The following is a 17,676-nucleotide window of genomic DNA, read 5'->3' on the forward strand; positions in this document are numbered from 1 at the left end:
CTCGCAGGTACCCACTGAGGCGAGGCAGCTCATTCACGTTTCTGACTCCAGGACCGCACTGGGACTTCACCCTGGTGAGTAAAACAGCTGGTGGATGCATATTGGGAAACAAAAGCAGGAATGCAGAGGTGAAGGTCCCTCTGTCTGGAGGAGAGAGAAAATCAACACTTTCCTCTCTACCTGCCTAGACACTTCCTGAGCCACTGAGGCTTCTGAGCTTTACCTAGAGCGTGCTTTTTGCACACTGGAATTAAGAGAAGGCAGGGTATCCTGGACACTCTGGTTTCTTAAAAATTTCTTTCTTTCTCATGTGTTTCATAGAATCATAGGATGGTTTGGGTTGGAAGGGACCTCAAAGCCCATCCAGTTCCACCCCCTTGCCATGGGCAGGGACACCTCTATCAGACCAGGTTGCTCAAGGCCCCATCCAACCTGGCCCTGAACACTTCCAGGGATGGGGCAGCCACAACTTACCTGGGCCAGGGCCTCCGTACCATCATCACGAAGAATTTCTTCCTAATGTCCAATCTAAATCTTCCCCTTCCAATTAAAAGCCATTCCTCCGTGTTGTAGCAGTGCTGCTGACTAAGCTGACCATGTAATAAGCAGGGTATAAAACATGGGGTAGAAATATACTTTTTTTTCCCTTAAAAACAAAAATCTGTATTTTATTTGATATAGAGAAGCTACCTAGAGCAAGAGCGTGACTTACTGCTTCTACTCTCTTCTCTCCATCCTTTAACATTCATTAACTTTAACATTATTCAGTAGATAAGGAACTGATTGGATGGTCACATCCAGAGAGCAATGGTCAGTGGCTCAGTGTCCAGATGGATCAGTGACAAGTGGTGTCCCTCAGAGGTCCGTACTGGGACCAGTGCTGTTTAATATTTTCATTGATGATGCAGATAGCAATATCAAGGGCATCCTCAGTGAGTTTGCAGGTGACACCAAGCTGAGTGGTGCAGTTTTCACACCAGGATGTGATTGCATCCAGAAGGACCTGGATAAGCTGGAGAAACGGGCCTGTGTGAAATTCACGAGGTTCAACAAGGCCAAGAGCAAGGTCCTACACCTGGATCAGGACAATCTGCAGTTTCAATACAGGCTGTGGGGTGATGTGATTGAGAGCAGCCCTGAGGATAAAGACTTGGGGTGCTGGTGGATGAGTTCAACGTGAGCTAGCAACGTGCGTTGACAGCCCAGAAGGCCAACTATGTTCTGGGCTGCATCAAAAGAAGCGTGGCCAGCAGGGTGAGTGAGGGGATTCTGCCCCTCTACTCCACTCTCGTGAGACCCCAGCTGGAGTGCTGTGTCCGGTTCTGGAATCCTCAACATAAGAAGGAGATGGAGCTGTTGAAACAGGTCCAGAAGATGCTACGGAGATGATGCAAGGGCTGGAGAATCTCTGCTATGACGACAGGCTGAGAGAGTTGGGGTTGTTCAGCCTGCAGAAGAGAAGGCTCCAGAGTGAACTTAGAGCAGCTTTCCAGTACCTGAAGGGGCTCCAGCAGAGCTGGGGAGGGACTTTTTCAAGGGCCTAGAGTGATAGGATGAGGGGGAATGGCTTTAAATTGAAAGGGGAAGATTTAGATTAGACATTAAGAAGAACTTCTTCCCAATGAGGGTGGTGAGGCCCTGTCCCAGCTTGCCCAGGGAAGGTGTGGCTGCCCCATCCCTGGAGGTGTTCAGGACCAGGTTGAATGGGACCTTGAGCAGCCTGGTCCAGTGGAAGGTGTCTGAGCCCATGGCAGTGGGGTGGAACTGGATGATCTCTAAGGTCCTTTCCAACCCACCCCCTTCTATGATTCTATGACTCAAAATCAGCTGGAGCTTCTTGTATGTATGCATTTAGCCGGGCACTTGCTGGCCATGCCTTGAAGGGCAGCCGTGTGCAATCTGAGGCTGCGCAAACCCCAGTCCATTGTGGGAGTGGATGAAACAAAACCATAAACTTTTGTAGGTTCTTCTTTTGCTTTATTTTAGAAACTTTCATCTAGTGGCTACAGCTACATTAAACACATACATTTGCCTATGAGAAAGCCTTAGAAATTACATGTTTTCAGATTTAAAACTGTTATGCTCTATCATCACAACCTAAAACTGTTTCGATGGAGTTTCAAGTCATTCCCGTTCTTTATGTTTCTTTAATCTACTTTTATTTGGTGACATGCTATTAAGTTCAACTCTCGGTTATAGTTAGTGTTTTGTACGTCAGGACACAGACTGCAAAAACCACAGAAACTGGTTTTGAAGGACTTAATTGCTTCCCTGCATTCCTGCATCATGTTCCTCATTGACCCAGTCTACTGCCACTTCTCCCTTTCAACCCAGGTCGCTTCATTTTGAGTTACAGACAGTGAGAACCCCCGAACTCCATCCCTTCCCTAGAGATCCAAGCTTCCCTGTGACTAGTTAACAGGTTAGGCTTGGACTGATGCTCCTAACGCTGGAAGAGAAGCAAGTACAGGAGGGAATGAATAATGAAGGAAAGGACAGAGCTGTGTGGTTCAGCTGCCCAGCAGACAAACCCTTACAGCTCAGCTGGGGAACAGGACTCTGCTTGGAGGCTTTGCCAATGTAATTGTCCACGAAGATGATGTGAGGGCTGGAGCACCTCTGCTATGAGGACAGGCTGAGACAGTTGGGGTTGATCAGCCTGGAGAAGAGAAAGCTCTGGGGAGACCTTATAGTGACCTTCCAGGAACTGAAGAGTCTCCAGGAAAGCTGGGGAGGGACTTTTTACAAGGGCCTGTAGTTATAGAATGAGGGAGAATGGCTTTAAATTACAAGGGAAAACATTTAGATCAGACATTAGGAAGAAATTCTTCATGGTGAGGGTGGTGAGGCCCTGGCCCAGGTTGCCGAGGGAAGTCATGGCTGACCCTTTCCTGGAAGTGTTTAAGGACAGGTTGGATGGGGCTTTGAGCAGCCCTGTCTGGTGGGAGGTGTCCCTGCCCATGGCAGGGAGTTGGAACTGGATGATCTTTAAGGTGTTTTCTAACTCAAACCATTCTATGATCTATTCAGGCCATAGTTTGTGCAGCTTTTGGGCCACAAGTCTATAAAATGTAGCTTTCCCAAGTCTCGAGGGAAGTGGGTGACTAAGCCAAGCGTCTTTTTCATGCCTGCAGAAGTGGGGCAGGTTTAAAGAGAAGCACTAGTTGGTGTTCTGCAGAATTCTAAGAAAAGACTAATGCCGTTTGAGTTACAGCCCCCTTTGAATGACTTCTGACTGGAAGCAAGGTTTCTCATGATCTGTTTTCTGTTCATCTTTTTCATTAAGAAGGATTTGTTTACGGGAAACAGGCACTTGATCTTTGTTGACTTAACAGTCCTGCTGCACGTTCCTCACCTGAAGCCTTAGTGGTGTTTTATGACTTCAGGTGGGCAATAAGCAGCAAAAAACAGGCTGATTCCTAAAGAACAAAATAATTAACAGCCTTCCAGTACCTGAAGGGGCTCCAGGAAAGCTGGGGAGGGACTTCTTCCAAGGGCCTGGAGTGATAGGACGAGAGGGAATGGTTTTAAATTGGAAGGTGGAAGATTTAGATTAGACATTACAAAGAAATTCTTTCTGATGAGGTGGGTGAGGCCCTGGCCCAGGTTGCCCAGAGAAGTGTGGATGCCCCATTCCTGGTAGTGTTCAAGGCCAAGTTGGATGGAGCTTTGAGCAGCCTGGTCCAGTGGGAGGTGTCCCTGCCCATGGCAGGGGTTTGGAACTAGATGATCTTTAAGGTCTCTTCCAACCCAAACCATTCTATGTTTCTATGATCCTGGTCTTAGGCAAAAGCCCATAGAAGGAGGGAGGAGAAATAAATGATTGGAATTGTTTTCAAATTGAAAAACAGCCCTTTCCTAAAAAGAACTCCTGCAGCTTTCATCAGAATTCTTGCAATGTCATTAACATTCATGCTCATGGCATTGCTTCAGTCTCTCTGAAACACAGTCACACGATATTTAGATTTCCCCTCCTGATTAGCTTTTTTTTATGCTTCTCCTCCACAATCTCTCTTTGAGAGCCACAATTGGCTCTCACGCTTTTTACAGTTTAATAACTTTCATCAAAGTCACTTTTTCCACATGACTTGAGTTTCGCGAGAAGGTTAACGTATCGGATCTCTGATTGCCACCGTCTCTGAAATGTGAGAACCCAGCACCATAGCAGTCACTTTTCCACCATGTGGCTTTAAACACCCAGAACTGAGCGTCTGAAGAGGCCGTTTTCTTGGAATCTGTTCCCGTTCTGGCACCGCACAGGAATGAAACAGCTGGCCCTGCAGCGAAATGTCTACGTTTTTGTATGAAACTATATTGGGCAAAGGAAATGGGATGCAGCCTAGGCAACACTTCTTGCATAAGTCTAGCCAGTTTCAAAACAAAACTTTGGCCTTCCTTTCGTGTCTGGCCTTCGGTCTGGAGCTGTGTGTTAAAGACGTTAATATAGAATACCTGACTCCATAAGGAACGAATAATATTCAGACGAAAAAGGCGTGGTGGCTTTGTCTTTATGGCAAGTTTTCTTCTGTTAAATAGATGCTGCCTTACATCTGGGAAACATAACCCGCAGACTGAAAAGGTGGGGTTATAGCGGTCTTTTATTGCAGGGTTTGATAAATAACCAGCACTGAATATTTTACTAAAGCTAAAAAAACACAACTGTCTGCATTTTGCATGTGTTCTCAAGCCTGCCAAGGGCTTTTCAAAGAGTGTGGAGTGTGCTGGGACATTAATTCCATGTCAGTGCTACAAATGGGGTAAGACAGAATGTCTAAGGTGAGAGTTTTTTCCTCTGTAGTTAGCAAGTCTGCCAGCGAAAGGACTCAGTCCCAGGGCAGAGTCAGGATCTCATCCTTACAAATACAGGAAAAAAACTGATTGAAGTCCTCTGGGAATTTTGTACCTGAATTTACTCCTCTCGCTGGTTTGAACAGCTGAGGGAAAAACCACAAGGGAAAAACCACAAGAGCAAAACCCAAAGTATAAGAAACAAAGTGCTTCTGTGACATGTAACCATGACCTGTGCTGCTGTAATAGTTAAATGCTAGAGTCAGCGTAGGGAGGACAGGCAAGAAGACAGGCTGGGTGGAGAATGGATTCAGAGCAGTCCCGAGGAGTAGGACTTGGGGTACTGGTGGATCAGAAGCTCAACATGACCCAGCAACATGTATTCACAGTCCAGAAAGCCAAATGTGTCCTGGGCTGCATCCAAAGCAGTGAGAGCAGCAGGGTGAGGGAGGGGATTCTGCCCCTCTGCTCCACTCTGTTGAGACCCCACCTGGAGCCCTGTGTTCAGTTCTGCAGTCCTCAGCACAGGAAGGACATGGAGCTGTTGAAATGGGTCCAGAGGAGGCCAGGAAGATGATCTGAGGGCTGGAGCTGCTCCTGTATGAGGATAGTCTGAGAGAGTTGGGGTTGTTCAGCCTGGAGAGGATAAGACCTTGTAGCAGCCTTCCAGTACCTGAAGGGGCTCCAGGAAAGCTGAGAGGGACTCTTTGTCAGGGGGTGCAGGGATAGGATGAAGGGGGATGGTTTTAAGCTAAAAGAGGGGAGATTGAGATTAGAGTTTAGGAAGAAATTCTTCCCAATGAGGGTGGTGAGGCCCTGGCCCAGGTTGCCCAGAGAAGTCGTGGCTGCCCCATCCCTGGAGGTGTTCAAGGCCAGGTTGGATGGGGCTTTGAACAACCTGATCCAGTGGGAGGTGTCCCTGCCCATGGCGGGGGGGTTGGAACTGGCTGGGCTTTGAGGTCCCTTCCAACCCAAACCATTCTGTGGTTCTAAGACGCAAGGGAGCCTAAAAACATGTCACAGGAACGGACGAGCAGACCAGAGAACAGGTTTCTGAGAACCCTCGAGGGATGCTGGACATACCCTCAACAGCATCAGGTTTTCACAGGACCCATGGCAACCAGGCTGGTCGGCATTTAAAAAGAGTTTGAACAAATACTTTTATTACATCATTTTGAATACGCTTGCAGTGATGACCAACCTCTATTAAAGCTGAAGAGATTATTAAATTATTAAAGAAAACAGGACTTACGTGTTTGCTCCTGGAGGAAGGTCAAGCTGCTGGACCAGTAGAGCACAAAACTGACATTTGCTGAAGTTCAGAGTTGACTTGGGCAGTAGTTCCCTCTGCAGCTCACGTGTTTCAGTGCCCATTAAACTGACAAAGAACATCTAGGCCAATATAAAAACACAAAATGGTTTCTTTTCTTCTTCCTTTGTACTTAATGAAGTGGATGAGGAGGAACTTGAGTCATTCTGAAACGTTGAAGAACAAGGGTCAAACACAGGATGAAAATCAACTCCTTGCTTCATGGGTGACCAAACAGTCTGTAGAATCATAGAATGTGTTGGGTTGGAAGGGACCTTAAAGATCATCCAGTTTCAAACCCCCTGCCATGGGCATGGACACCTCCCACCGGACCAGGCTGCTCAAGGCCCATCTAACCTGGCCTTGAACACCTCCAGGGATGGGACAGCCTCAACTTCTCTGGGCAACCTGGGCCAGGGCCTCACCACCCTCATTGGGAAGAATTTCTTCCTAATGTCTAGTCTAAATCTTTGCCCTTCCAATTTAAAGCCATTCCCCCTCATCCTATGACTACAGGCCCTTGGGAAATGATCCTCCCCATCTTCCCTGTAGCCCCTTCAGGTCCTGGAAGGCCACTATAAAGTCTCCCTGGAGCCTTCTCTTCTCCAAGCTGAAAAAGCCCAACTCTCCCAGCCTGTCCTCATAGCAGAGGTGCTCCAGCCTTCGCATCATCTCCATGGCCTCCCCTGGACCCATTTCAACAGTTTCATCTCCTTCTTATGTTGGGGATTCCAGAACTGGACCGAGTACTCGGTCTGCCCTGTTCCTGAGATTTCCTGCTTAAGCCTTTACTCACAACCACAATTACAGGAGTGCAAAGAAACAAGTTTATAGGCACATAATTTATAGGTATCAACCAGGTGACAAACCTCATGATACAGCATAAGCACACTTTCCATGTGGTTTCAGCCTTTAGGGTTTTTGAGTTATGACATTGGTTGGGGGTGTAGAGAAAGAAAGTAACTATTTTTTATAAAAACAGACCTTTCTGAAGGTAAATCAAGTGTATGGCTCTAACTCTGTTTCATTTCTTACAGAAGAGGAAACGGCGAGAGAAGGACGATGATGTGGTCAGTCTTTGCAGCCTTGACTTTAAGGTAATCAAAACACGTTTGCTCCTCACTATTGTGCAATCAGCTACTTTGTGGATTGTAGTGCCTTCCAGCTGGGAATGCTGTACTTTCTGTGTTTGCATTGCACCATCGACAGTTTAGAGACACATACAGCTGTGTTTGATCTTGCGTGCACCTCTGGGGTGGGCTGAGGCCTGCTAGGGATATCCATAACGCTGCTCCTGAGCTCCTGTTTATTCATTTCAATTCTAAATGTGCCCCAGGCTTAATGTTGGGCTGGAGCGCATCCAGGGAGGGCAACAGAGCTGGCAAAGGAGCTGGAGAACGAGTCTTATTAGAGGCAGCTGAGGGACCCCGGGTTGTTTAGCCTGGAGAAAAGGGGGCTGAGGGGAGACCTCATCACTCTCTACAGCTCCCTGAAAGGAGATTGTAACGACATAGGTGTTGGTCTCTTCTCCTAAGTGACAAGTGATAGGACAAGAGGAATAGCCTCAAATTACACCAGGGCAGGTTCAGATTGGACGTCAGGAAAGATTTCTTCACTGCAAGGATTCTCAGGCCCTGGCAGAGGCTGCCCAGGGAGGTGGTGAAGTCCCCATCCCTGGAGGTGGGAAGATGAAGTGCTCAGGGATCTGGATTAGTAGTGGACAGGTACGGTTGGACTCCATGATCTCAAAGATCTTTTTGAAACAAACGATTTTATGTTGTGTGAAATAAATGGGTGTACCCCATACTTAGCACAAACATAAGCATTTTCAAGTGCCAGAAGCGAAACTGTGCAAACCCCTTCAAATGTTGTTTTTGTTTGACTTCAGTTAGCGCATTTCGTTGTATTGCAAACACTGCCTGGGTGGTAAATTTTTCTTAAAGCTATGGATTAAAGTGATTTACAAAAATGAGGGTGGGGAGATGCAGAGTTGCATATTTTTCCAAGTATTATCCAAGCTTGGTTTTCTGAAAGAGAAACCTCTTCCCTCTGCCCATCTCACTGTCAGCACCTAGAATCATTGCATGGTTTGGGTTGGAAGGGACCTTAAATGCATCCAGTTCCCAACCGTCTGCCATGGGCAGGGACACCTCCCACCAGACCAGGCTGCTCAAAGCCCCATCCAACCTGGTCTTGCACACCTCCAGGCACGAGGCCACCACCACTTCCCTGGGCAACCTGTTGCAGTGCCTCACCATCCTCATGGGGAAGAATTTCTTCCTAATGTCTAATCTAAATCTTCCCCCTTCCAATTTAAAGCAATTCCCCTTTTTCCTATCACTCCAGGCCCTTGGAAAATGGAGTAGAGGGGGAGAATCCCCTCCCTCACCCTGCTGCCCACACTTTTTGTGATGCAGCCCAGGACAGAGTTGGTCTTCTGAGCTGGGAGCACACATTGCCAGCTCATGTTGAGCTTCTTGTCAGTCGCCTCCCCAGGTCCTTCTCGGCAAGGCTGCTCTCAGTCATGTTGTCCTCCAGCTTGTATTGAAACTGCGTATTTCCCTGACCCAAGTGTAGGACCTTTCACTTGACATTGTTAAACCTCTTTAGGTTCATACAGCCCCACTTCTCCATCCTGTCCCGGTCACTTAGAATGAATCAGAATCATAGAATGGTTTGGGTTGGAAGGGACCTTAAAGATCATCCAGTTCTAACCTCCATTTCCCCTTCCCCAAAGATGGAAGAGAAGCAGGGTTTTTCCTAGGAAGTCACCTATCAAGGCGAGTGTTAACTAAGTGGGGTTTACGGTTTATTAGGCTGGGATTAAAATTCATTTCTAAGTGGGGAATTTCCTGTTTGACCCAATGACGAAGCGCATCCTTTGTCATTGTTACTTCCTTTGCATTCGTGCATATTTATTAGCCTCACTTAACCTGGCTTCTCCTGGATGCTCTCCATGACTGCTTGTCCTGCCTGACAGGCAGCTCTGGGCTTTGACCTCTCTAGATTAGATCTCCTTTTCCTGATAAAACCAGCCCTGTAATTTCCCAGTAAGAGAGGGATAAGAGCAAAACAGGTTATCTGCAGAGAGCTGTGAGAGGGCAGCACTGATGCCTCTCAACTGACTCAGTTTTGGGCTTCCTTTGTTTCTGAGGTCTTGCTGGTTTTCTGATGCAGATGTGAGTGTTATGGGTAGGAAATCTGCCCTCGGGGAAGAGGACTCTCTTCTTTTTTTTTTTTTTAATTGGGCCAGATTTTTAGTCTTGGACAAAATTGCATGAGGTAGGGGGTTTCCCACAAGCAATTGCATCAAGGTGAGACTAAAATACAACAGTGATTTGTGTGCTCGCCTTTTAAGAGAAATCTTCCAAGGACAGGGATATTATGAGGGGGAAGGGTTTACAGCTGAAAGAGGGAGATTGAGATGAGACCTTAGGCAGAAATTGTTTCCTGTGAGGGTGGTGATGCACTGGCACAGGTTGCCCAGAGAAGTGGCAGCTGCCCCATCCCTGAAGGTGTTCAAGGCCAGGCTGGATGAGGCTTTGAGCAACCTGATTTGGTGGGAGGTGTCTCTGCCCATGGCAGGAGGGTTGGAACTGCGTGGTCTTTAAGGTCCTTCCAACCCAAACCATTCTATGAAAAAGGGAAAACCCGTGGCTGATGCAGTCAAAGTTCAGCTAGCAGCTTTTGTTTAACCCGACTTGGTCTTTTGAAAGGTTCGGGCTCTCCAGCACATTTCAGAGTTTGGGGCATGCTCACCGAACACACCCCAGTGTTGCTGGTAAAATACATAAAGTACCGATTGGAGTGTAGTTTTCGTAGAATCATAGAGTGGTTTGGGGTGGAAGGGACCTTAAAGCCCAGCCAGTTCCAACCCCCCTTCCATGGGCAGGGACACCTCCCACTGGATCAGGTTGCTCAAAGCCTCATCCAACCTGACCTTGAACACCTCCAGGGGTGGGGCAGCCTCAACTTCTCTGGGCAACCTGTGCCAGGACCTCACCACCCTCATCATGAAGAATTTCTTCCTAGTGTCTAATCTAATTCTTCCCCCTTCCAATTTACAGCCACTCCCCTTCATCCTGTCACTCCAGGCCCTTGGGTCCCTCCCTAGTTTTCCTAGAGCCCCTTCAGGTGCTGGAAGGCCGCTCTAAGGCCTCCTCAGAGCCTTCTCTTCTCCAGGCTGAACAACGCCAACCCTCTCAGCCTGTCCTTCTAGCAGAGGATCCAGCCCTTGGATCATCTTTGTGGTCTCGTCTGAGGGCCTTTTCTAGCTTTTTAATAGCAATTCTCAAGGTTAAGAGTTTTAAAAGCACCCCAGTTAGGTATTTATAGTCAGATCTTCCATACTCATCACCAGGACTTCTCGGTCTCATTGAGCACCTACGCTGCAGTACAGATCGTACTTCACTCTGTCTGGATTTGATGTGGGTGAGCCAAAAGGTTAAAATCTGGCTCATCCAAACACTGATACATCTGTTTCATTGATGAAATAAGGTCACAAGAGAAGAAGATCATTTAAGGATGTCACATGTAGATCAGACCAGACGTTGTTTATGTTTTATTGCAGATGGGAACTGTTTTTTCAGAGTTTGGCTCTGTGAAGTGTTGAACTCCACAGCAGAATGGTTAGTGCAGCTTCACTCTCTCCCTCAGCAAACACAGCTCAGCTGACACGCTGCTGCTTTGTCACTGTACTTGTAATAACGGAGGAGTTTTGCCAACGTACTGCATTCACACTCCCACGAAACATAACTGTGCTGACAAAGCTGCTGTATCGATGGTGATGGCATGAAGGGCTCCTACTGAACAGGGAGTGTGAATCATAGAATCACAGAATGGTTTGAGTTGGAAAGGACCTCAAAATCCATCCAGTTCCACCCCCCTGGCATGGGCAGGGACACCTCCCACTGGATCAGGTTGCTCAAAACTCCATCCAGCCTGGCCTTGAACACCTCAAGGGATGGGGCAGCCACTACTTCCCTGGGCAACCTGTGTCAGTGCCTCACCACCCTCACAGGAGAATATTTCCTCCCAATATCTCATCTTAATCTCCTGTCTTCCAACTTAAAACCATTCCCCCTCATCCTATCCCTGCACTCCCTGATCAAAAGCCCCTCTCCAGCTTTCCTGGAGCCCCTTTCAGTACTGAAAGGCTGCTATAAAGTCTCCACAGAGCCTTCTCTTCTCCAGGCTGAATAAGCCCAACTCTCTCAGCCTGTCCTCGAGGTGCTGCAGCCCTTGGCTGACCTTCGTAGCCTCCTCTGGACTCACGCCAACAGCTCCATGTCCTTCATGGAGTTAAACTAGAAAGGTGAAACTAGAGTTGTACCTTAGAATCCCCAACTCGGCTCCCTACCCACTGCATGTTTGTACAATAAAGGTAGGGGAAGGGTTTATTTAATTTGGAAGTGTACCTGTCTTTCTGAAAAGGCTGAGCCATCTTTTAATGATGTTCAAGCCTCACAGATTTGAGATCATCACGGCACATACCAGGAAGATATGGCAGGGGAGATCACACCAGCCCAGATGGACGGCAGCGCCCCAGCTATTCCTGTTTATCTTGGCTTGCAAACCTCCCCCTTGCCACCCAGAGTCCTACTCAAAATTGAGCCTGACCTGCACCCTCAGCAAGTTTGCAGATGACGCCAAGCTGAGTGGTGAGGCTGACACCCCTGAGGGACCGGATGCCATCCAGAGGGACCTGGACAAGCTGGAGAAGTGGGCCTGTGTGAACCTCATGGCGTTCAACAAGGACAAGGGCAAGGTCCTACACCTGGATCAGGGTAATCCTCGGTATCTATACAAAGTAAGGGATGAAGAGATTGAGAGTAGCCCTGTGGAGAAGGACCTGGGGGATGAGAAGCTGGACATGAGCTGGCAATGTGTGCTTGCAGCCCAGAAGGCCAACTGTAGCCTGGTTTGCATCAAAAAATGTGTGGCCAGAACAGTGAGGGAGGACATTTTGCCCCTCTACTCTTCTCTGGTGAGACCCCACCTGGAGTGCTGTGTCCAGTCCTGGAATCCCCATCAGAAGATTGATATGGAACTGTTGGAATGGGTCCAGAGGAGGCCATGAAGAAGACCAAAGACTTGGAACAACAACCCTGTGAAGAAAGGCTGAGAGAGTTGGGATTGTTCAGCATGGAGAATTGAAGACTCCAAGGAGACCTTATTGCAGACTTTCAATACTTAAAAGGAGCTTATAAGGACGGTGGTGAAAAACTTTTTAGCAGGGCCTATTCTGATAGGATGATGGGGAATGATTCTAAACTAAAAGAGGAGAAATTTAGACTTGATATTAGAAAGGATTTTTTTTATGCGGAGGGTGGTGAGGCACTGGCCCAGGTTACCCAGAGAAATCATGGCTGCCCCCTCCCTGGAGGTGTTGAAGGCCAGGTTGGATGGGGCTTTGAGCAGCCTGGTCCAGTGGGACATGTCCCTGCCTATGACAAGGGGGCTGGAACTGGATGAGCTTCATGGTCGTTCCAACCCAACCTGTTCTGTGATTCTACTTTTGACAGCCTAAAACCCTCCAAAGTACCAAAATACAAGTGGGAATCTACACCCTGTGACCATAGTTACAGCATCTGCATCCTTCAACACCAAGCCACCCCTTCTCTTGTGCCAAAACACCCTCTTTGGGGAGAAAGCAGGTATTTTCTCCCCACATCAGGTCTGGAGACATACTCCAACCTAGGCTGTCGATAATCGTCTGGGGAAGACAGAAAGGAGAATGAATTCCCATGTGGGGAGAGAGATGTGGAATTGAGGACAGGAATTTCTGAAGCAGATCTTCATGCTTAGGAAAATGAGTTATTTTTTGCATTTCAGGCAGGTTTATGACCAATGTTTTGTTAAGGGATCACAGTGAAACCGTTCCACGTTACCTCTGGTTATGTAAGGTGTTGAGTGATTCATGGGAGGAAGCAGTGCCGAGGTTTTGAAGGTGTGTGTACCTCAGTGTTTGTTAGCAACTGTGTAAACACATTGGAGTACGCGACAGGGAAGAGACAATTGTGATGGAGTGTTTTACCTGAGGCAAAACAAAGCCGGGCTGAGTAATGTGTAAGCATCATGTCTTGTCTGGATGGTGTTTTCTGTTGGGTATGGGATGGCCATGTAAGGTTTTTAGAGAGAGAGATTTCACAGAGGAAGTGAGGTTTTAGAGAGGGCTCTTTTTCTGACCCACCACACTGTGACCTCTAGAAGCCTTACTCAAATTTTTAGGACTGATTCTGGTCTGATTCTTCAGCCCAAAGAGGAGTTCAGCCCAATCACAGGATCGCTTGGTTAGTAAAGACCTTTGTGATCATCAATTCCAACCACACCTGCCCACTACCAAACCATATCCCTGAGCACCTCATCTCCCCATCTTTTAAACACCTCCAGGGATGGGGACTCCACCACCTCACTGGGCAGCCTCTACCAGTGCCTGAGAATATTTAGGTGGGGAAATTTTTCCTAATGTCTAATCTGAACCTTCCCTGGAGCAACTTGAAGCCAATTCCTCTCATCCTATTGCCTCTTACATGGGAGAAGAGACCAACACCCACCTCACTACAACCTCCTTTCAGGGAATTGTAGACAGTGATGTAGTCGCCCCTCAGTCTCGTTTTCTCCAGGCTAAACAATCCCAGGTCCTTCAGCCACCTCTCATAAGGCTGGCTCTCCAGTCCCTTCACCAGCTTCATCGTTCTTCTCTGGACGCGCTCCAGCCTTTCAATGTCTTTCTAGTAGGAAGGGGCCCAAAACTGAATCCAAGATTCAGGGTCCGGCCCCACCAATGCCCAGTACAAGGGCACAATTCCTTTCCTGCTTCTGCTGGCCACGCTATCTCCGATACAGGCTAAGATGCCATTGGCCTTCTTTGCCACCTGGGCCACTGCTGGCTCATGCTCAGCCGCTGTCAACCAATGCCCCCAGGTCCTTCTCCGCCAGGCAGGAAGAGAACAATCCCTGGGGTTATACTGGTGCTGGCAGGAGAGAGACTGTGATGATAAAGCTGGCAGCACCAGCCTCGCCAGGAAAGGCAAAGAATCACTGAGGGATTTTGATGTAAAAAATCACTTAGAAAAATAGAGCAGAGGGAGAGAGAATCCTTGTGTCTGCATTCTCACTGGTCCAGATCATTTGAAACCATCAGTGAGTGTCTTTCCGTACACAGAGAGATCAAGTGCACTCTCAGCAAGTTTGCAGGTGACACCAAGCTGAGTGGCGCAGTTGTCACACCAGAAGGACGGGATGGCATCCAGAAGGACCTGGACAAGCTGGAGAAGTGGCCTGTGCAAACCCCATGAGGTTCAACAAGGCCAAATGCAAGGTCCTACACCTGGGTCAGGGCAATCCGTGATTTCAGTACAGGCTGGGGGATGATGGGATTGAGAGCAGCCCTGAGGAGTGGACTTGAGGTGCTGGTTGATGAGAAGCTCGACATGAGCTGGCAATGTGCGCTCGCAGCCCTGAAGGCCAACTGTCCTGGGCTACATCAGAAGCGTGGCCAGCAGGGTGAGGGAGGTGATTCTGCCCCTCTACTCTGCTCTCGTGAGACTCCACCAGGAGTTCTGTGTCCAGTTCTGGAGACCTCAGCACAGGAAGGACATGGAACTGTTGGAATGGGTCCAGAGGCCACGAAGATGACCTGAGGGCTGGAGCACCTCTGCTATGAGGACAGGCTGAGAGAGTTGGAGTTGTTCAGGCTGGAGATGAGAAGGCTCTGGGGACACCTTGTAGCAGCCTTCCAGTACCTGAAGGGGCTCCAGGAAAGCTGGGGAGGGTTTTTTTATCAGGGAGTGCAGGGATAGGATGAGGAGAACAATTTCTACTGTGAAGTGCGGAGATGAGATCAGATCAGATCAGATCTCATCTGCAGTGAAGGCTGCAACACTGGAAACACTCAAGACCAAGCTGGATGGGGCTCTGAGCAACCTGATCAAGTTAAACATGTCCCTGCTTCTGCAGGGCAGGTGGACTGGTTGACTGTAAAAGTCCCTTACAACTCAAAGCCTTCTAAGATTCTATGGTGAGAGTTCCCACAGGCAGCCTGGCACCTGGCAGGGACAACACAGCCCGGAGACCACCACTAAGTAATGCAAGAAGCTGCAGTGGTAACTCCTTCCTTTAGCATTTATATCCACAGGCTTTAAAGGAAGACCAAAAACAATGCTTCCCTCCTCCCTCCCCCCTCCCAAAGATACAACAGCTCCTGAGGACTTTTATGGCAATTCTATTGGCGTGGTTGATTCATGCGAGAACATGCCCATGCATAAGTTACCAATTTGTTTTTGGAAATAGACTTTGATCAAAACGAACATCTCTGGCGTCGGCTCTGCTGCACAGCTCTGAAAAACAACATTTGGCATGGGAGGAGGTTGGGAGCTGAAGTCAACTGTAGCTTCTCGCCTCATTAAGCGGTTGATAGCATACATGTTGTGTTTAATAATATCACAGGATTTGGGTCCATGCTTTCAAGGGCTGCATTCATATTCATAAGATGGAAATTGCTTTCCTGGCCTGAGCACACAAATGTTCACTTCAGAGATGGTTGAGGTAACAATCTGGAGAAGTGGGGCTGAGTGAACCTTATGAGCTTCAACAAGGCCAAGGGCAAGGTCCAACACCTGGTTTGGGGCAATCCGCAGTTTCAATACAGGCTGGGGACACTGTGATTGAAAGCAGCCCTGAGGAGAGGAACTTGGGGTGATGGTTGATGAGAAGCTCAACACGAGCCAGCAATGTGTGCTCACAGCCTAGAAAGCCAGCTGTGTCCTGGGAGGCATCCAAAGCAGTGGGACCAGCAGGGTGAAGGACGGGATTCTGCCCCTCTGCTCTACACTCGTGAGACCCCAACTGGAGTCCTGTGTCCAGTTCTGGAATCTCCAACATAAGAAGGAGATGGAACTGTTGGAATGAGGAGGCCATGAAGATGATCTGAGGGCTGGAGCATCTCCTGTACAAGGACAGGTTGAGAGAGTTGGGCTTGTTCAGCCTGGAGAAAAGAAGGCTTCAGGGAGACCTTAGAGCGACCTTCCAGTACCTGAAGGAGTTATAGGAAAGCTGGTGAGTGGCTCTTGATCAGGGAGTGCAGGAACAGGATGAGGGGAAATGGCTTTAAATTGAGTGGGAAGATTTAGATTAGATATTGGGAAGAAATTCTTCGTGATGAGAGTGGTGAGGCCCTGGCCCAGGTTGCCCAGAGAAGCTGTGGCTGTCCATCTCTGGAGGTGTTCAAGACCGGGTTGCATGGGGCTTTGAGCAGCCTGGTCCAGTGGGATTTGTCCCTGCCTATGGCAGGGGATTTGGAATTGGATGGGCTTTGAGGTCCCTCCCAACCCAAACCAGTCTGTTTCTGTTTTCTACCCATTCTAGCTTGCATTGCAATAAAAACACATCCACACTGTGGGCTGAAGGGGCTTTTTTGGTGTTGTAAACTGTATAACAGACTTGAATGGCCGCTAATTATAGTATCCTTCCAACATCCAAAATAAATTTTGGATTCCAGAGCGGCTCATACACTTTTCATATAGCTCTTGATGTGTCATAGCCTACTTTTGCTCATTTTCCAGAATATAGCTCTTGGTTTGACTCTCAATATAAATATCCAAGAGTGGAATGTTATAAACACAGCTCGTGGCCAGTAAACAACTTTGTGTACAGCAGAGGTGGTCTGAGCGCCCGGGATGTGTGAACATGGATGGGCGAAGAGGATTTCCTTAGTTATTCCAGTCCTTCAGTGTTCTGCATGTTCTGTTCTCGACAGCACATTAAAAATAGCTGTAAAGTGAGTTTTTAGGTGGATTCTGGTTCCTAGTAAATAGGATTTCAAACCATACACGCACAAGGAAAAGGAATATGCTCCGACTGTAATGGATGCTTTCATTTTTCTCGAGACTTCAAGCCGCCAAAGGGATTAAAATGTCGCAGGTTCTCTCTTTGAAGAAATCGAAGCCAGATGTCAGGAACATTAGAGGCATCTAGGAGCTGGGAAAACTGGGAAACCTGCCTCCCGAGGAACACCCCCTGCCTCCAGGCTCTGTTAGTGCACCAACTCGAGACTTCTCCTCTCCTCTTTTTTCATTGACTCTGTCAGCAGCAGCAATCACCATTCATGCAGGTTTAGGTAAAGCAGCTACAGGGTTAAATAAGCCTTGTGGGGTTAAATAACCTTGCAGAGTTAAATGTGGGACAAGTGGTGTCCCTCAGGGGTCTGTACTGGGACCAGTGCTGTTTAATACTTTCATTGATGAGAAAGACAATAAGATCATAGAATCATAGAATAGTTTGGGTTGGAAGGGACCTTAAAGATCATCCAGTTCCAACCCCCCTGCCATGGGCAGGGACACGTTCCACTAGATCAGGCTGCCCAAGGCCCCATCCAACCTGGCCTTGAAAAATGAAGGGCACCCTCAGCAAGTTCTCAGGTGACACCAAGCTGAGGGGTACAGTTGTCACACCAGGATGGGATGGCATCCAGAGGGACCTGGACAAGCTGGAGAAGTGGAGCTGTGTGAACCTCATGAGTTTCAACAAGGCCAAGGGCAAGGTCTTACACCTGGATCAGGACAATCTGTGGTTTCATT

At 48.1% G+C, this 17,676-nt stretch overlaps 1 protein-coding gene across 1 annotated transcript in view; it reads left to right on the top strand.

Moving 5' to 3' along the window:
• NET1 (neuroepithelial cell transforming 1) overlaps positions 1-17,676 on the top strand; it is a 76,858-nt gene that overhangs the window by 38,749 nt on the left and 20,433 nt on the right. The window contains exons 2-3 of the mRNA XM_009563387.2: positions 8-74; positions 7,135-7,194. Coding sequence (XP_009561682.2) covers positions 8-74; positions 7,135-7,194 — 127 coding nt within the window. The remainder of the gene's footprint in view (positions 1-7; positions 75-7,134; positions 7,195-17,676) is intronic.

This window comes from Cuculus canorus, chromosome 1, assembly GCF_017976375.1.
Source record: "Cuculus canorus isolate bCucCan1 chromosome 1, bCucCan1.pri, whole genome shotgun sequence".
NCBI classification, from domain to species: Eukaryota; Metazoa; Chordata; class Aves; order Cuculiformes; family Cuculidae; genus Cuculus; species Cuculus canorus.